Genomic DNA, 20,111 nt, shown 5'->3' on the forward strand with positions numbered 1-20,111 from the left:
TCACTGTTTTGACAACCTCACCCGAAGGATACGGCCGGGAGTCCTGCGTCCGGAGTCGGCATTGTATCACCCAAATCGGATTAAGAAATTTCGTATTCGCATCCGTTTGCCGCACATACTATAATTGAATGGCCGGGTGAGCATTTTGCGGAGCGTGTGTGAGTGCTTGAGCCTCTGATGGCAAATGAGAAGCAAATTTAAAATTTTACACTTGACTTAGCATTGTTGTCCTGTCATTTCACACGCCTGCCACTCGGAGTCCTTTGAAGCTGCCTGAAATAAATTGTTTTTTCCCTCTCATCCCCAAAATGATAAAGAGCTTCGTATATACATAAATACATAACATATAAACGTTGTTGGGTAGTTTTCAAAATGTTTATTTTTCACTTGACATTTATGCAATTTTTGGTTTGCTCTTTTTGATTTTGCTTGCCACTTAAACGCTACAAGTAGTTGTATAATTAAATTCTAGATATGGCATTCAAGGTTCTAAGCACTAGCGTATAAGATATTTTTTATACAAGAACTATGTACAGCAAGTAATGTAATCGTAGTTAATAACACAAAACTCTGAATACTAAACACTTAAAGCAGTTTCAAATTTACAGTTTATCCTTGGCAACCATTGATTGGCAACCACTTCCGGATGCAGCTTCAGTGGCTCCTGCTTCCGGCTTCCCTCGTTTTTCGAAGAGTTGCAACAATCGCTGTTGCATCTTGCAATTTTATGAGTGCGAATGGCTGAGGTGATGGGCGCCCAGGGGATGGAAGTAGGGTCCGTAGGGAGGATACGGCACGGCATGGGGATACAAAAGGCTGCTGGCATAAGCCCCTGGGCCAAAGGATCCTCCCGTAGGTGGAGGAATGGTGGGGCTATTCACATCCATGCCTGGGTTTTGTTTCTTCCATTTGGTGCGTCGGTTTTGGAACCAGATCTTAACCTGAACAAAAAATAATAAATAAAGTGGTTTTAATAAAGTTATCAGGAAGGAATAGAATATTTTAGCAAGGAACTAAGGAATAGTTTTTTATAACTAACCTGTGTTTCCGTCAGACTCAAGCTGAGGGCTAGATTCAGCCGCTCGCAAACGCTTAGATATCTCGTGGTCTTGAACTTGTTTTCTAGAGAAACCAACTGCTCGTAGGTGAAAGCGGTTCGGGCTCTTCGGGGCTTCGAACCACCACCGCCTCCTCCGCCACTCTGGGATTTTCCATCTCCATTGCGACTGCCGCCCTTTTTGGAATCCGTTTCACTGCTGGGATCGTCGATATCACTGCCATCGTCCATGTCGTCCTGATCCATGTCGTTCAGATCCTGGGCTGTTAATGGAAAAAAATTGGAAGAGACAGAGGGATGGTTATTTTTGGCTTTGCATAAGTCAACAGGAGCGAGCGGGTCATCCATCACAAACAACAGACAACCGGTAGTGGGAACGTCAATGGCCTACGGCCAAACGGAAATCAATCACCTCGGCTACCGCATCATTGTTGGATTAATTGGAATTTTTGGGCACATGTTGGCGCACATGTGAGCAGTCGGCGACCCCACCGAGTGGGTGGGGACTGTCTAGCAGCATTGATTGTCTCGATGCGACAATCAAAGTTCACCAGTTGGCCATTTCTGGCTACTCGGACTATGCCTTGGCCAAGTCCTAGTCCCGCATATCGGTTACCACTTACAAGTTACCGGTTATGACTGCCGCCAATTACGGCAATTATTTTTGGCACGTTGATTGCGTCATATTACGCAAGGAAACGTGGCCGTAATCGATAGCCGGATGCCATGACAGAGTGACTGCCAACTGGCGCATAATAAGCCATTATAAAAACTTTAAAACTTGGCTTGTTAACAAATTTCGCTGCGGGTGAAAAGCGACTTGGCGGCAAACCCCTTTCAATTCCGCCAAATCGATCCAGCCAGGCGAAAAAGGGTCGAAAAGTGTCAACCCTCCGACAAGGATGCCTTTGCTAGTCCTGGTAATTGGCCAACATGATTGGCCGTGTTTGCATGAAATTAGAAGGGGGAAAGTGGGGCGCCAGCGGAGGCTGCTGCATAGCAGATGCGCCTGAAAGTGCACCACAGACTGGGCGCCAATTAAACCGAAAATTAACGTGAACGCTTCATTTAATATTTAACGAATTTCGCGACGACCGCGGAAAGGGCAGTCCCATTATCGCTGGTAATGGGCTGTGGAGTGTTTGCAGCCACTTTGATATGCATTAATGGCACATTAGATGCCCACCATCCACCAGCCGCCCGGCCCGTCGATATCTGACCGATTCGAGTCGACGACTGGCCCTGACCACTATTGGTTTGAGTCAATTGAATTACCAGCCCCAGAGGGGGCTCAAATCAAACGGGCTTTTCGGCCGGGACTTAATGCGCTGTCAAACAAAGGCGAAAAGGCTATGCGATGGGGGACTGGCTATCGGACTGGGGACCGCAACTGGTTAATAAGCGTTGCAACCGCAGTCTAGCCGAGGGTGTGGGTGCCTAATTACGCCGGCTATTCAACTGCAAAGTGCAACGTGGCGTATGAGGGATGTCCGAGAGCGGGTAGCTGGACAGCAAAATCCCGACAACAATATTTGCCTCGCCTGTGTGAGCAGCGTTTAATTAAACTTAAAAGGATTAAGAATATTTGCTCAGTCTAATCTGCAGGGTCAGACTAAAGTTAGTTATTGTTATTTATATCGAACAGAGTCTGAGCCATAAGCTCGATCATCATTAAAAGCAAACTTCATATATGACAGGGGTCTGCCATTAACAAAATGGCTGCTGTTAATTATAATTATGGAAAAAGCACTTCATAAGCAATTTTGATGATATGACGGCGGCAAAGTGGATGAAAAGGATGAAAGGGATAGACAGGGAAAGACAAGGACCCGTATGAAGTGCGCCATGCCATTCTGAAAAGGAAGCTGAAATTACAGCATACAATTTAAACTTAGTTATGAAATCCGAGTGTTAATTACCACAAACTGGCGCATAATGTAGACCCCCACATGTATATACCCTTAAAAAGCGATTCTGGCCCGAAATGGCTTATAAATTTGAAGTTCTTTGTGCGCCGGCAATCATTGTAATCGCATCCGCCTGGCCAATGCGACCCCGGGGAGCATTTGTCGTCTCATTTTGCCATTTTCATAAAATAATAAATGAGTTGCTGATGGAGGGATATACTCGTAAAAACGGGCCGAGCTCCGGCTTTTGAAATTGTCGCTTAACTTAACTTTACAGACAAAGTGCAAAGAGGGGCAAAATGGAGCAGACACGCAAACAAGCACACTGCCAGGACTCCCCGGAGCACTCACACCCACTCACATTCTTGAGTGGAACGTCATGAGCGAGAGAGAAAGAGAGCGCACCAAACTGAGTCCTGAAAAAGAATAAAAGTTTCTCGCAGCCATTTTACATTTCGGCTTTCGGGGGTTGTTCTGGCAGCTCCATTTCCGCCGTTCCGCCCACATTTAAATGTTGGCCACCCCCACCCCACGGACGAGCTCCCCCCAGCCAGTACCACTCACACATCCGCAACATAGTTATCGCATGTTTTTTCATATGACTTCTGGGGCCTGGCTATCTGGATTATGCAGACAGTATGCGGCTCTGTGTGTGTGCCTAGTTTTGTGTTGTTAGTCTTGTGCGATGAGTTTGTTTTGCAATTTAAATGAAATGCAAATTGCTGCGCCTAAAACGCAACGAATGGCGCCTTGGAGAATTGCAGGCCGACATGGCGTATGCGTGATATTTATGAATTATTAACCGACTGCACTTGTCAGGCTCTCGAAAGCCAATACGGACGGTGGCGGCGAGCGGTGCCATAAAATCTAATTAGTCGCAATGACAAAGGGCTGCATAATTACGCCAATCTAAACCGAAGCGATACCAGCAGCAGCATTAACACCTCCTCCCACAATGGGTCATAAAATCACAGGGGGGTGGCGGGTGCTCTCTGTCTTGCTGTGAGTGTGTGCGTGACGGCGCCATTGAAGCGCCTAATGAATGTGCGGTAATTAAGTACCTTGCTAATTAATGACTACAGCAACACCAACCAACAATCGTTGAATGCCGGCCCGCAAACAGTGCGTATGCGTGATGCCGACACACACAGGCACACCGATGTCTTTGTCTGGCTGCGTGGCTGTCTATCTGTCTGTGTATCCAGCCCAGGGGTTGCTGTAAACTTGCGCCGACAATAAACTTCCAGCAACAGCAACGCCAGCAACATAATTATTTCCAACATCATTATCGTGGCGAAGTTTCCCCCGACTGTCTGTGCAGCCTTCACCATTCGAATGTTTGCAACCACTCGAGCGCCCCACCATCCCCCTTCCAGCCGACCCTCAACCGAGCGGTGGGTCGTTGGCGCGGCCATTGAGCCGCTTTTATTAGCAGTTATGTCCAGGGCCCTCGCCCGCCATTGATGAAGTTAATTGTGTTTTATTAACACAAACACAAATGCGCAAACACCAAAGCCGACAACCAGCAATGGCCGATAATGTGTCGTTGATAATGATTCTGCTGTTGTTGGTACTTTTGTTGGAAATTTTGTTTGGAATTTTTGTTGTTGGTGGAAAATGCCATTTTCCGTGTTTATAATTTCCTACATAACGAATTGAGCCAGAAAAGGCGAGAGAATGGCAGTTTAAAGTGGATAAATTAATTGGCTAAATAGCTTTCCTGGCCAATGTTGACACATAGCAAATATGAGAAGATTTTTCAAATTATTTTTGAGACTGCAGAGCTTGAGATTGAAAAACAAAAAGGTCCTTTATGTCATAGGAACTGAAGGACTTCTAGAGATCGCCCGTTATAGCGATAGAGCAGAACATATTGGGAGTTATGGTTGGGGAAGCCCAACAATTCAAGACAAGGAATAGCGAATGATATTCTCATTCTCATTTAGCAATTAAGTCAACTCGTTTATAATCAGATCATGAGCAGTGTTCAAACAAACCGCTGCTTCAAATTTTCCAACTTAAACTTAAGCTCCATCAACCCCAGACCCCTGAAGAGCGTTTATTTCCTTTTTCCTGTTTTGGCGCTTTGGCAGCGGCTTAGCGAAGCCCTGCCACCCCATTATGCCGCCCACAACAACTTCAATCAAATTTGCAAATTTTTATTTGAGCAATTTCTTTGCAACGAGCCAAGCATGAAAATCAATTAATTTTCAGCAAAATTTTAGCCAACCAACGAAAAAGAAAAAAAGGTAGCAGAGGTATTGAAAAAATCGTTGGAAAACAAAAACCTGATCCGCAGCAAGACAAACAGTAGGAAGAGAGGAAAAAAAAATTAGAGCTCGAAAATAAAAAGAAATTGTAGCTTTGCTGGTTGGAAATGGCTTTTCCCCAATTAAAACATCAATCAATCAATTAAAAGCAATTCTATTGAAAATCCTTATTGGATATGAGTGCAGCTTTTTGGTCTAAACAAGTTTACGTTTCGAAAAACGAAAATGGAAAAAAAGAAGTGCATCGGCATCGGCAGTGCCTGCCTCACAATCCAGAGATCCTTTTTTGGTTTCTTTGGCATTTGCGCATTTGTTTGCCTTGAATATACCCAAAATATAAATGCTTTCATGGCTAACATAAATACACACACACGCACACACTCCCCCAAATCAACAAAGCACTCTACCACCCACACAGTCATGTGAACGTGACTTGCGCCTGAAAGCTGGCAACACAGAAATCCCAGTGACTTCAAAATGGCAGAATCCGGCTCGAGGTGGTTTGATGTGGGTGGCAGAAACAGAAAGAGCAAATTCAAAATCAAAACATACCTAAAAACGATACAAGCAGCCGTATAAATATAACATGGGCCGCCACCCACTTGATATCCCTTGGAAAAAAAAGGAACAAGCCAGTAGGATGGGATGGGGCCAGGAGACTGTTTGCAGGTGCTCTTCTTTTTCCTCCCCCATTTACGTGTGTGTACTTCTGTTCAGTTGAGACGCCCAGGGGAACGTGGTTAGTTGGCGTGTCATGAATTCCCATCGATTTCAATCAAATCAGATGCCCAACAATCACACAGATTCATTTAGTCTGAAGTCAATTTCAAAGGCTCGACGAAAATGATTTCTCACCAGACATATCCTCGCTTTGATCGTCATCCAGACGCTCGTGCATCTCCTCATCCCGCTCGTAGCTCCACTGCCTCGGATGGCCAAAGGGACCTGGGCCTGCTGACGAGGGCAATTTGTTTCCCGTAAACTTGTTTGGGTCCAGGATGTTTTCCACGGAGAATGCCAGTCGCTTTGTGGCCGCCTCTCGATCGCTGGAAGCACTTGTTGAGGCAGAATTTCCATTTGTTGTGGCAGCCGTGTTCACCGATCGAGTCAGATCAACTGGGCAGACCTATGGAAGGATTTTATGAAAAATATAAGTCTTAAGGATTTTGAAAGTCATCAGTTAATATTCTACCCTCAATTTTTATGAAAACTATTTAAAAATAAATAATTATGTATACGGATTGGTATGAATAGCATACTAAGGCGAGATAAAGTAATGAAAAATAGGTTTAAGCAAAAAATTTTGTTATAATAATTGAATAAAGGAATCTCAAAAATATACATTTTACTAAGTTTTTGTGGAACTTTCGAAACAAATTGGGAAACTATTAACAAGGTATGGGACCAACATACTCCTCACATGTTGAGTTAAGATTTAGGATTTAAGATTTAAGTTAAAAAAGCTCTAAAGTCATTGGAATATTTTAAATCTATTCATTTCGCCAACAATTACCCACAAAATCCTATCACTCACCGACGGTGTGCTGTGGGACCCATCATTGCTGTCCTCATCATTTCCATCAACATTCAACTCCTCGCTGGTGTCGCTCCGCGCATAATTAGCAGCCGCAATCTGCCTCGAAGTGGCGGCCGCAGCAGCCGCCGCTGCCGCAAGCCCGCCAAGCTGTATTCGGAAACCGTAGTCGCTCAGATCCCGGCCACTGGGCGATCCGGAGTTGGAGATGGAGTTACTGGAGTTCGAAGCGGAAGTGGAAGTGGACGCTGAGGCGGCTGATGCGGCGGAAGTACTGGGAGCCTGCGTTTGAGCTTGGGCTTGAGCCTGTGTGGTGCGGGCTGCCACTGCAGCCACCAGCTTGATCCGCTCCAGATCCATGTCCGGCGGCGGGGCTGCCTGCGAAGAATGTGGCGGATTCGAGGGTGCAACGGGGGAGCTCAGCTGCTGCTCGGAATGCGTAGCCGGGGATGTCGGCGGCGACAGAGGCGAAGTGGCGGGCGATGGTGGCGAGGTGGTGCTGGTGGTGCTACTACTGGGCGCCCTTAAATGGAACACTCCAACACCCTGATGAGGATGTGGGTGTGGAAGCGGATGCGAATGCGGATGGGGATGCTGATGTGGATGCGGATGCTGGTGGTGCGGATGATGGTGCTGCTGATGCTGGTGGTGGTGCAAGTGTTGCTGAGCGGCTGCTGCCGCCAAAAACTGTGGGTTCTGCAGCAGGTGCGGATGTTGCTGCAGCAGTGCCGCATGTGGATGCTGCAGTGGCTCCGGACGGGCCAAGTGCCGCACGGCATTCAATTCCAAAAGTTTTCGCTGCTGAGCCGGGGAACTAAAGCTTGCGGATCCTGCAGATGTGGGCGGCGATTGCGAAAGACGCGGATTGGTGTTGTTGTGGTTGGTCAAACTACTGTTGTTATTGAGATTCGGCTTGTCTTTGTCGGGGGAATCTTCCTGCGACGGACTCAACCTGCTGAGCTGTTCACTGCTCATCTGCTTAAGCCGCTCCAGGGAGAAACGTAGCTCCTGCTCTTGTTTTCCAGCTACTGCTGAGCTATTTGTGCTTATTATGAACTTGGGTATTTTGGCCGCCGGCGGAGTGGAACCACCGGCACCAGCATTGCCAACCGGTGCCGCCGTGTCCACTTCCGGCGAGGTGTTCGACTTGGGCGAGTCGGGATTAGAGTTGGGACTCATTAGGCCACCGACGGCGGTGGGCTGGGCGGCGGCACTGTCGCTGGCCTTTTGCGCCGGCGATTGCAGCATGACCATATTTGGTTATTCAATTCACTGGGGTTCACTCGACGGGGTCACTGGGAGTTCACTGCACTGGGCACTGAGCACTGCGCTGTGTGTGTCCTGTCACCTTGATGGCAGCCAATCGACTGTCCACTGTTGGCGGCGCGTATCTGCCAATATCCTGCTGCTGCTGTGGCTGATTCGATGCGATCCTGAGCGTAATCCGCGCGCGCGACGACTCACATGCTCAAGAGCCAGAAGCGTAATGAGGGTTGGTCCGCTTTCGATTCGATTTCGACTCCGTAGCCGATAATCCAACAGATGTGTGTGCCTGTGGCAAGTCAACTGCTAAATGGGAGGCAGACAAATCTGCTTCTGCTGCTGCTGCCACTGCCTCTGATTTTGATGCTATTTCGGGTAGCAGTGGTGGCAGTCAGGATGGTGGTGGTGGTGGCTGGTTGAGTGATTCTCTCTCTCCACGCCCACAGTCGTTGAGTGGCTCTTTCGCTCCTCTTGAGTGGTTTGGCTCCTTCCCGCCGGAGCACTAATCTCTACTAGCATCTAATGATTTAATTTGCCTTCCACTCGTTAGCAAATGTAATGGTCTGTTGCAAGTCTAAGCCACAGCAGCTGGACCAGAGAAAGGATACACAAAGAGATTGACAGGGACGGAAAGAACAAGCGAGAGAGAGAGTGGAGTGGAGTCCTGCGGCCTCGGAGGAGTCCTGTTTTACATAGTTCTTCACTCAACTGTAATAGCCACCCGGCGGTGTGGAATGGCGACAAGGCAGCCTACCTGCCACAAGGATGTGAGTAATTGTCAAATTATTTAGCGCAAAATTTGTTTGTTTCGACGCTCGGCTGCTTTCTGCTTGGTTTGCACGTCTCCCCCTCGACCAATTTTATTTTTATTTTTATTTCTGTGAGATATTTTTTGACTGGGCTGGCATGCCTGGTTTGTTCTTAGTCACTTATGCATGAATGCTTTGCGGCAGCGTTCTGCCAGATTTTCTTCAGCATAATTGAATTTTTTAATATTTTCGCTCTCCTAATTATGTTGCTAATTAGTTGGTTTATTTATTTGTGTGGCTGGCGAAAAAGGTGAAAATCATCCATTGTGGCTTGCATCCTTGACACTTTCTATGTAAAACTCAAAAGTTTATTGCCGCACTCTTCACCCACAGCCACTTTCTCGCTCTCGGCTGTCTGCTCTCTCCTTTTCTGGCCTTTCCCCTGTCTCTCTCTCTTTTCTGCGCCTGCCCCGACACAAAATTCCTTTAAATTGAACAAAATTTTATATGCGCTTTGGCACAGACGATTTAATATCGCATCCAATTTGCGGTTTATACGCATCGCAGCAGTGGCCTTTAAGGGGGGTGGCTGGGTGGCCGAGGGTTTGGGTGGCTGATAGGCTACTCTTCCCGGGGGCTTTGGGCTGCGGACAATGGGGCGTATAAGTGACATCGTTAAGTGGACGCCGGATGCTGCTTAATGAACTTCGACGGCAGACGCAGTGGGTGTGTGGGGCTAGGATCTAGGATATTGGTGCTTCCTTCTTCGACTTTGTCTTCGTCCTTGTCTACATCTTATGGGTTTTGTCTCTCTCTCTCGCTCTCACCTTCGTCTTTCTATAATTAACCAGGGGATCGGGATTCTTAATGAGCAGCTTGTTATGCCGTTTTTCGTTTTAATTAGCTTTAAGATGCTCGCCACCAGCACTCGTTTTAATTGGTCCATTGATGGTAGGGCTTAACCGGGCCCAAGTGCACCTAGAAAAAGGCTTATTCGCATTTATTCCAATCCAGACGAAGGACACCCCTGCGTATACTTGATTTCTCGCTGTGTAATAAGTGCTTAACTCTTTTACATGCAAAATTAAATGATGCGCATACGCACGGTAAAACCGCAAATTATTTTAATTGCTTGTCTCGTCATTATTCATTATTTAAGTGCGCTCAAACAGCCGACGTATACGGAATACGTTAGTATGTACATAGCCACGGCTTTTCGCTGTTGGGTGTGAGTTGTGTGTGTGTGTATGGGTGTCTGTGAATGGCTGTGCGATATGTGTGTAAGTGTTTGAGTGGGCCACGCAAATTGGCAGTTCGCCAGACCCACACACACAGAAACACACTCGCCTGCACACAAAAGCCGCTGTTTACACAGACATCAAACTTTTTGCGCTGCGGAAAAGCGGAAAATTGCTGCTGTCGCATGTGCGCCGCTCGCTCCCTCTCTGTCTGGTCCTCTGCCTCTCCCTTTCTGGCTGATGTACTTACTCTTCCATTTAATTAGTGAAAATAAGTATTAAATGAGCAGCTCTTGTTAAAATAAATAGTGCATGCAATGGCGGCAGCTTCCTTTGCTCATCCGCTACTCCCCAGCCCCCCTTGGCTTTCAGCAGGCTTCGCAAGATTTACAACTAATTAAAAGGCAAATAAAAAATAAATAAATAAGCTAAAATAGGCTGGGGAGCGGGGGAGGGAAAATCGATAATCAGATAGAAGCCGCTGACCTCGCGAGAAATGCAATTAAAATCGCAACTGCTCGGTCATCTGCATAATTATGCCATAATTAAATAATTTCCGATCTACCTACCTATAACACTCCCGTTAATTCGACTGTACCCTAAACCAACAGGGTACCCTTTATCCCTTGTATTTGTATATTTAATGAAGTGCGAGGGGGGTGGCCTCCATTCCGAGGCCCTTCCCTACGTTCATCCCACCTTCATCCCACTTCCCCACTCGTACTGTTTATTCGGCCATTTTGTTGTTTGCACTCTACTTGCCGTAAGCCCCACGTTAATTTGTTTGACTAATTAAACTAATGAGCGTTCAAAGTTAATACATAAATTAGTCAGCCAGCCAGAGCGGGGCTGTGGGGGCGGCAGGCGGTAGCCAGCTGTTATATAATCTAATCCAATCTAATTTGGCCATCAACTAATTATTTCAGTTGTTAATTTATTTGGATTTGGATTTCGGTCATTTATTTATTGGAATTCGCAGCAATATGATACGACTTTATTGCAGTTTTTTAGAATCTTAGATTAAATTTCCTATATGTATATTTTAGCCATTCAATACCTAATCGAATGTGTGACTAGTCTGCATTAAAAATGGGCACCTAAAAGCCCATTAGCGCAAGCACCACATCTTTCACCTGCCCACTTAGCAAACATGGCCCAATCCAGTTGGCCAGGTTCTGGTGATGTTTTTGTTGCTTCTGCGAGTACAAATTAAATATGCTGCGCTAATTCCTCCATCAATTTGCAGCTCATTTCATATGCCAACCCATTTCGCAGGCCATCATCATCATCGGCTTGGGAATCCGTATTGCCAATGGACGTGCCACGTGGGCAGGCAGCTTCACTGCCGGACTGCTGTTGAAATGCCGGCGGGCAATCGGCCGTTCCCCGGATGAAAAGCGGATGGGGCAGGAAACTAGTTTGCATTCAGCTTGTGCAGGTAATTAGAAAATTTCCATGCCAGGGCGAGTGGCGCGAAGTTGGCGAAATGAAAACAAAAACAGAAACGTGCTAATTGCAAATTAATTATGCACGATATTGAATTTGCTCTAAACGCAAAAGCGGAAACGAAAATGGTCTAAACGGAAGCCGGAAAAAAATTCTAAAATTTTGGTAAGCGTGAACGTGATTTGGAATCGGATGGTTTCTTTTCTGGGGGGCTCAGCGTTTTGTGTTTGGTTCCTCTAATGGCCGACACGATTAAGTGTCCTAGAGCAGCGGCATCAGCATATAAACAGCTAAAGTGTTAATTGCCATAAATGCTTGTCATTGTAGCGGTAAACGGCAGTAGATATTTGCCGCGCACTCTCCCTTTAGAGAGAGACAGGTAGAGCAAGAGAGACAAAGAGCGGAAGCGGAATCGAAATCGGAAGTGGAAGTGGAAGTGGCATTTAGGAAGCGCACATCTCGGAGCACTTGCACTCAAATGAATGAAATGAACTGCTAAATTATGCACGCGATTTAACCCTCATTTTAGCAGCCGCAACTTAGCGTAGCTATTCCAGAACCCCACCACCCACTCAAACCCCATAAAAGCCAGCCCAGCCACCCACTTTCTTATTTCTCTCTCGCTCTCCCATGTTTTTCGCTCCCTGCGCACTCGCATTGGAGGAAATAGCTTCTCTCATACTTACAGAAAGCCAAAAACAAGCCACGCCTCCATTCTGCAGACCAATTAGTGAAGATCTATTGCAGAAGTCACTCAACTCTCGAGAGCTGCACTCGAATGTTTTCAACATGGCCGCCAAACGGAAGTCACTCGACGAGCGAGAGGGAGCGAGGTCCTTCCGCGAGGACTTCCCCTTCAAAAGTGGCTTTTCGTTTTGGTCCTTTTGCAGACTTTTTGCACCTTTTATTTTGTCATTTGTGTGTAATTTCGAAAAATGTTGGCGACATTATGATGCTCGTCGCCAGTTGGGCTGGGTCGGGTCGCACGCTTAAGTGTCCTCCAGGGTACTTACTTCGTTAGCAGAAGTTTCTCGCTTCGTCCTTTTTCCCTTGATCCTTGTTGTTGTTTTTGTTGCTGGTGTTGGTGGTGCTGATGCTGATGCTGGTCCTGGTCCTGGTCCTGGTCCTGGTGCTGCCTTTGTTGTTGCGGTGGCGCACTGTGCTTGTCGTTTTGCGGATATGTCTCTTATTTTCATAACTGTAAATTGCTTTAGATATTAAGTCTGGTGTACTCGCTGTGGATTCTCCTGTACGAGTATGTATGTGTATGACACCGCGGGGCGCTGGGGAGATACATACCGGAGCAGGGGGAGGCTATTGCATTTGGAGCAGGGTCGTGTTTTCGAGCATCTCTTGTTGCCCTGCTAGATGGCAGGATATTTATTCTACAGGCAGGACAATATGCCCGCATGAGACACTTGGCGTGGAGGCCATTTAAATAGTTTCAAAGCTGCAGTCATTAGCAGCAACAATTGCCTTTTGCTCTGACTTTTGTCATTTACTCGACCAATTACAAAAGTAATTGAAGTAGATATTGCTTAAATTTTGAATCAGATAGGGATATCTAAAGGAAGTTTATTTCATGGATTATTTGTTTAAAGATGGTTACCACCTATAGCCATAAAATTCATCCACCTTGGCAATCTGACCACAAACGCACCACAAAATAAAGATTTTAATATGCGCAAAATTGAGACATAAATTAAAGTCACATAATTCTCATTAAAAGGCCGTAAACTCGCCCCGTCAGGCCGAAAAAATAAACAGAACAAAGAATAAGCGAGTGGTCGGTAGGCCAGTAATAAAAATATATGTATGCACCCCGAAAGACCTCTCGTTGGATCTTTAGCTCACAAAGACTTTTGGCACCCAGATCAAAGAGCAACGGCAACGACATTTTGGCCATAATTTAATAGTTTCGAAATACAGAAATTAAAATCTGAATTTGGCTGCTTAGGCAAATCAAAATAAACTGGGCGTATCGGCCACTAAATCCACACGCACACAAAGACGCTAATTGGCAACGTCTTATTACTTGAGGAACCACAGAGAGCCACCCAGGACGGCAGTGGCGTTAAGTGGGCGGCGATCCCCCTTTTAGAACATATGGGGGAAAGGGGTCCACCATCCCAGCAGCCTCTGGTTTTTTCGGTTTTTGGGCTGCGCGCGCAATTTAAGTTGAAATTTATGCGCAGTCGGACAGAAAGGGCATTAAAAATGGAAAGCAAATTCCCGGCTCAATGTGTTAAACGGCACATGTGATTTAAAACAGTATTTAATGTTTTTATTATTTCGGATTTTTTGGCCAGACGCTTTATCCATTGGCCATTTGTCTTCGGTGAGGCGTGGAATATTTTTGACACAAAGGAATTTGTTAATTTCGATATTTGCTTTTGTGTCCGTGATATTAATGATTATGAATATATTCAGTGGCAAAACAAAATCATAAACTACACAATACAGCAATTCGCATACAGATGTTTGGCTGCCTCCTGCGACTGTTCATGTGTGTGTGTGTGTGTGTGGGGGACAATACATGTGAATAAAATATTTAGCAACGCTCACACGAGCTTAGATTGCATAATACATATTTTATGAATGTTTTCGTGTTTTTCCTCTCGCTCGTACTCGCTTTGTTTCTTTCTGTGCCAAGTCAGGTCGCACAAAAAGTGTTGAAAATAAAAAAGTGCGCTGCAACAAAAAAATTCTCCGAAAGGGGGGGCACATTTTAAAGCCACTGCGGCAACAAAAGAAGAACAAACAACCAGCTCATGCCACAAAATGTTGCCAATGCTGCTACTGCAAAATTCGAGGAGAAAAACCGTGGAGTCGCGCGAAAATTCGAATCAAATGATTTGCTTGAATAGTTTTTAATAATTATTTTTTAAGATTCTGTAAGTTTATGCTACAATATCATACAGTCTTTAGAGTTTATAAAATTTCAAACATCTTTTATCTTAAAATCCAGCTATGCCCACTGTTCGTAACTCCCATTACCCATTGTTGCCACATGGCCAGGACCTCGGATTTTCGGCAATGGCCATGTTTGGCTTGCTGGCTACTGACTATTGGTTGAGTGCACAAACAAACACACATGAACTTGGCTGATGTCAATCCATCATTTGCCTTAACACCATGATTTGTTTATTTGACGGGCTGTATTAAGAGTAATGTAACACAATGCCCATTCGTTCTCCGTTGCTGATTGCCATAAATAAATAATTTTCAAATCAGACAGTGGCCGGATCTCCGAAATGGAAGAATTTGGGCAAGTGGAACTTGCATGCCTGATTAGGCCTTTGATTGTGCGGATAGTTTTGATGCATGACCAGAAAAATAAAGATATAACTTCAAGTGTTAGCTCCTGCCACTAGCCACACCTGAATTTCTTTCACTAGCCGTGTCTATTGAGGATTTATGGGTCGGTTTTTTGGACCAATAAAACCTGGAAGCAGCAACCACTTCCTCTTAATAAGCTCATAAAGTAACAGCCACTTAAAACATGTTGTTTGCCAGCAGCCACGACATCAGAAAGAGTCACCAAATAAGCCGTGAACGAGTTCCGCCTCCGAAGATGCCACATAAACGTCAGTGCCACATCATCATCTGGAGCAGCAACCCCTGGATTCCGAACTTGACTGGCCCTGTCTGTTTATAGAAATTAAATGACTTCAGACAAAATATGAAACATAAACTCAAGTCAACACTTCGATATTGAACAGCAAAACAATGGAGTGGGAGGCCTCGCTCCCCCCTTTTGGAATATAAATCCCAGGCCGCATTTGTGGCCGCTTCCTATGGCTTTTTAACACTTTCGGCTACCGAGTTGTTAGCATATTTTTAGTGTGATTTTAAAAATTTAAATTGTCGTAATCGTAAATTAATTTCATGGGACATAAAAATACAACATGCCAAGCCCGAAAATACACGGGCCCATGTTTCTTTTCTTGTCGTTGTCGTTGAAAAAGCAAAATGATGCTTTGTTTTATAATGCAATATATCTGAAGTACTTTTACTTTTTTATTGTGTTTTGAGTGTGCTCAGTTGGCCGTTGATGCCAGGCAATCGGATTTGAATAAGATATTGACTCGAGTACGTGCGGAACAGATAGAATTATGTACTTATTTGTCTAATTTTTGTAATTTAAATTGAAATTCATGTAATATTTAGAGAATGCATTAAAGAGTCATAAAAGCATTATATTCAACAGTATCTTAATTAGATGTGTAAATTATTTTTGCCACAACCAGGACGGGCGACTTTTGGTTGCACACGAGTCGCCTGCATGCCGTATTTGTGTCAACGCCTCATAATCATTACCAACCCATACCATACCAGACGGACAAAAAACAGCGAAAATGTGTTGCAAATGAATAAAGTTTTATAAATACACATCAAGTGCAATTAGACAGGAAATGCCGGCATGTGCTTTTCGGTAATTGTTTCCTCATTGTGACAAGCCAGCGGAAGGTGTGAAAATGATGGCCATTGATTGGCCAAGCTTAGGGGACCCACTCGCATGCCAGACTATCGTACAATATTTATGATAAATTAATGCAGTAAATGCAACTTGTAAATCTGTCACGCGTCTCAGTAAATCATCTTGCATAAGTAATGTGCAGTTTAGCCGAGGGCAGACGCCCAGAAACTGAAAATGTTCCTCCCTCCGAATCCGAGGCACTTTGTCACACTCGGAGAAACCAGAGACTCCCGGCTGCAACAGATGCTCGGAAAAAAGAAGAAAAAGGAACCGAACCGAAGTTGGGCGAGTGTGAAATCTTTCCTGAAGGCGGGCCGCGGCTAATCTATGACAGAAAACATGTAATCGGAGCGACGGGCCGAAAATAACTCGTTGGGTCCGGGGAGAGGACCTCTGGCTTCATTTGCAGCTCTTTACTTTGCAATATTCCCAGCGGTCTGCCCCTAAAGTTCCTCTGGGTGGCGACCCTGCGCCCAATTAAACTCACAATCAGCGTTTTACAGTCAAATTTAGTTGTTCGTATTAATTATAGTGTGTGGCCGCCATGTGCTGCACCGTCTGGGGGCGGCACTTTCTTTTTATGACTGTCGCGTAAGTGAAGCGTGAACTAATTGAAATTTGTTGCGCTGACATGTTCCCGCAGATCTGGTTGCCCTTGTCGATCGTCTCCAGCTCATTAGCCTGCTTCCCGTTGTAGTTATTGTCTAATTTTAATTAATTTATCACAAGCATAAAATGGCGCAACTTCTGACATTTCCTTTCCCCAAAGCAGTCCCCCCAACAAATCACTCACACGCCTCGTTGACCGACCGAAATTCTACCGAGGGGAGCCACTGCGGAGGCATAAATTTCCACCCGGGATGCCTGGCATTGCTCGACTATGAAACCGAATTTACGACGACTCCCCAACGCTCCTCATGTGATATTTTGACATGGCCAAACAGACCGACGAACTAGCGACAGCCACTCAAATACACATCTGAGTAGATCGTTTGGATGCAACAGCAGGTACAGGGACCAGCTATATTCAAATCAAAACATACGAAATATAATTATACACAAACACGAGGTATGGATATCAGTAGCTGAACTTCCATTGGTTCTTCCAGGTCTCTCGCTTGAAGACGTTCTTGTATGTCTCCACCGAAACCTGAAATTCTGGGCCGAACAAGGTGTTGGCCAGCGTATTTTCCACGGCCAGATTGCGGTTTGTGACGGCATGGACGATTATTAGAGGATCATTTTCCTGTCAAAAGAGTTTTAAAATTATTCTTTCAAAAATTATGCCATAGCTCACATACTTTTATAGTTTTTCCCTCATTTTCGAATCGCTTGTCTGGATCCTGGTGGGCACAATAGAAATGAGTGTAGAAATTGGGGATAGCCGAAGGACCAAGGTTCTAAAGAGGCGCAATCCATATTAGATATATAAAGATATAAGGCTTATGTCCTACCTTGTGAGATACCAAGCCAAGTGGCAAGGTCAACTCGCCTCTGTTCATGGTAAAGAATGGCTTTTCGAGGGGAAGCGTGAGATTCAGCCGTTTAGGCCCGCTCCATATATACATGGGCTCGTCCACCGGATCCATGGCCTGCAGCCGGAACTTCTCCCCGTAGGTCAGATATTGTCCGGAACGATTCTCGTCGTCCGGACTAACAATGCGGAAGCTACTGCGAATCGCCGGATGGGGGCTGGGAGCAACGCTCAGATCGCAAAGCTCATTAATTGTTTTAAAACGGCGGATTACTCCCTCCTGGGTGATCACCACCGACAGGGCAAGGTTCATGTCCTTGGTCTCCTCCCGACAGACATTTATACGTACTGGCTTCAATTGGACCACCACACCGAAGGCCAGTACCTCTTGTGGGGGCCCCAGAACCTGCTCCTGGTAAAAACGATCATAGATTGCTCGAGTCCTGTCCAAAAGCAAGTTTCCACTTTCCCGGAGCTTCTTAGTGTCTGCTATGCGGAACTTTAAAAGTAAAAGGACAAATTTGAATGAATGGCATATATATTTTTAAATATCCACCTCCTCCGACAGGGCTGTTTCAAACCAGTTGCCCACTTTAACTCCGGGTCCGTAAATTGCCATCATAAATATGTAGTAACCTCTGTTTACTTGTGTAAGTTTATTAAAGAATGAAAATTTTTTGTTTTTTTGGTAGTTTTCATCGATTTTTTTGTGACAGGTTGGTAATCACATACTTCTACTTCGTGTATTCGCTTTCTGTCTGAAAAAAGATCAAAGATAGCTCTCAGACCTGTGAGCCACACACAAAGCCCTATATGTAAAACCCACCGACAACTAACCGAGCATAAAATTTGCATGTGGCGCTTTGGCTTCGGCTACATCTTTGATCCTGTCAAAGAGGCGAAAATAAATTGCTCAATTATGAAATATTAACTGCACACGAGGCCGTCGAGGCACGGAGTCCCTGGCGCAAGTTAATTACTCATTTGTTGATTGTCGGCTGTGGTTAATGAAGTATCCAACTAATTACATCTTGAGACAAGCCGCGAGTGCGCATGTCGTCAGTCGCTCTCCGAGGAATTCCCGGTCATATTGAAAAATGTCGCTGCGGAAATTGAAAGTGCACGAGGCTTCTTCCACATAGGCCTCCTAAAAATCTCTGGAGCACTTTTCCGCCAGCTGCCTGCCAGCAATTTATTACCTTTCCCTTTTGACATCTTGACACGATGTCGCCCCCATCTCGCCACCCTATCGTATCTCGTTTCCATCAGAGTCTTTGGGGCTCCGAAATCACTCGCATTCATCTTTTGACAGCGGAAACTCATCGCTCTGGCGTCTAATTAGATTATTTGTCAGTCCTCCTGTTGAATATTCTGAATAGTGGCAATAGACGTTGGATTTGTGAAATGTTTGGGATTCTTTTGAGTGGTGTAGCCAAGTTATAAACAGACAGGATAATTAGATGCTTAATCATTGGTATTGTCTGTGGATTGTATTAGTTTCTTAAACTTTTATCACTTTCACCTTATTGTTCTTAAACATATTATAAACGGCTAATTATATACTCCTAATTATTAAATATATAAATATCTTTTCAAAATCACAATTTTAACCATTTTTATTTAAAATAATATACAACGAATTAAATTTATTTTAAAGAAGTTGTTATTTATTAATTGTGAACCATTTTTTCCAAGCTTAATACATAAAAATTTCTCTTGTACTTCTTACTAAAAACTACTAAATCTTTTATTTTATTTAGTTATTTAGTTACATTTACATTTATCCTACATTACATTTATCCTTAGGGCTTCTTTTTACATATCCTTTTACAAAAGCGACATCTGGATTTGTAGTTATATCAGAGCCTTAAGAATCGACCACACCATTTGACTAATTCCAGTAAGCCCCATTATTACAATAAATTGCTAACCATTTATATATAAGTAACTAGGTAATAAAAACGTTTCTTTTAAGTATATTTTTGAAAAGAAAAATATAGATATCGGTAAGTAGCTCTATGGTCCTTCATTTCTTGTAATCTTTTAAGTGTAAGTATGTAAGTAACCTTTTACTTACATTTTTGCTTCCACCTAGATGTGAGGTATTTATTTACCCAGAGCATATCTACATGACTTAAATTTATATAAAAATTAATAACTAGAGACTGCGCTTTAATATTAAAACATCTGTTTAAGTCGTTGTGTTATTTATTTTTATTTTTAGAAAATATTAGACAATGATTTTAACATAAAGGTTTTCATAAATTGAATATTTTTTTTTGGCGCCATCTATATTTGATGAAAGTATCATTAACAGAGAATGATTATCCTGCTGTTAAATTTATGTGGAATTTTGTGACTCTTATTAATTAAAATAATTCATTACAAATAATATAAGCTCTAATTTTGAAAAAGGAGCAAAATAATTTAAACTAAAAATCAAAAATTTTAAAATTTTAAATTATTTTTGCAGGTAAACGCAAGTCTTAAATTTAGAATTAAAATAATTTGTACTTCATTTAATTCTTATGTTATATTGGATTCTTTCTAGCAGTGGCAACAGTGGGTTTTAAATGCTGGCACTTGCCAATAAGAATTCTGAAGCACTGAAATTTACAGTCAAACGAAAGGAAATTCCAGTTCAAGATTTTCACCAGGAGCCCAGCAATTGAACTTGCATCATCAGGGGATGG

The 20,111-nt window shown here is 44.1% G+C and overlaps 2 protein-coding genes across 2 annotated transcripts; both read right to left on the bottom strand.

Annotated features, from left to right (window-relative positions):
- Positions 1–361: 361 nt before the first annotated feature.
- On the bottom strand, positions 362–8,349 carry slou (homeodomain transcription factor slouch). Its single transcript, XM_017249785.3, has 4 exons — positions 6,769–8,349; positions 6,090–6,360; positions 1,040–1,320; positions 362–941 (listed from the first exon to the last, which is right to left on the bottom strand). Exons 1-4 carry the CDS (start codon positions 8,020–8,022, stop codon positions 726–728), a joined length of 2,022 nt encoding a protein of 673 aa, XP_017105274.2. The 5' UTR covers positions 8,023–8,349; the 3' UTR covers positions 362–725.
- An 8,621-nt stretch (positions 8,350–16,970) lies between these two features.
- Positions 16,971–18,170, bottom strand: LOC108130974 (cilia- and flagella-associated protein 161). The gene is made up of 4 exons (XM_017249664.3): positions 17,975–18,170; positions 17,399–17,917; positions 17,246–17,344; positions 16,971–17,190 (listed from the first exon to the last, which is right to left on the bottom strand). Exons 1-4 carry the CDS (start codon positions 18,038–18,040, stop codon positions 17,023–17,025), a joined length of 852 nt encoding a protein of 283 aa, XP_017105153.2. The 5' UTR covers positions 18,041–18,170; the 3' UTR covers positions 16,971–17,022.
- Positions 18,171–20,111: the final 1,941 nt, after the last annotated feature.

Source organism: Drosophila bipectinata, chromosome 3R (assembly GCF_030179905.1).
Source record: "Drosophila bipectinata strain 14024-0381.07 chromosome 3R, DbipHiC1v2, whole genome shotgun sequence".
Lineage (NCBI taxonomy): Eukaryota > Metazoa > Arthropoda > Insecta > Diptera > Drosophilidae > Drosophila > Drosophila bipectinata.

Bases quoted from the DNA above. Each gene is read 5' to 3' on its own strand.
- slou (XM_017249785.3), bottom strand. From the start codon at position 8,022: ATGGTCATGCTGCAATCGCCGGCGCAAAAGGCCAGCGACAGTGCCGCC. The intron at 6,361-6,768 runs GTGAGTGATAGG...ATCCTTCCATAG, and splicing joins GGTCCCACAGCACACCGTCG to GTCTGCCCAGTTGATCTGAC. The intron at 942-1,039 runs GTTAGTTATAAA...TTTTTTGTTCAG, and splicing joins TGAGTCTGACGGAAACACAG to GTTAAGATCTGGTTCCAAAA.
- LOC108130974 (XM_017249664.3), bottom strand. From the start codon at position 18,040: ATGATGGCAATTTACGGACCCGGAGTTAAAGTGGGCAACTGGTTTGAA. The intron at 17,918-17,974 runs GTGGATATTTAA...TTACTTTTAAAG, and splicing joins AAACAGCCCTGTCGGAGGAG to TTCCGCATAGCAGACACTAA. The intron at 17,191-17,245 runs GTATGTGAGCTA...CTCTTTTGACAG, and splicing joins ATGAGGGAAAAACTATAAAA to GAAAATGATCCTCTAATAAT.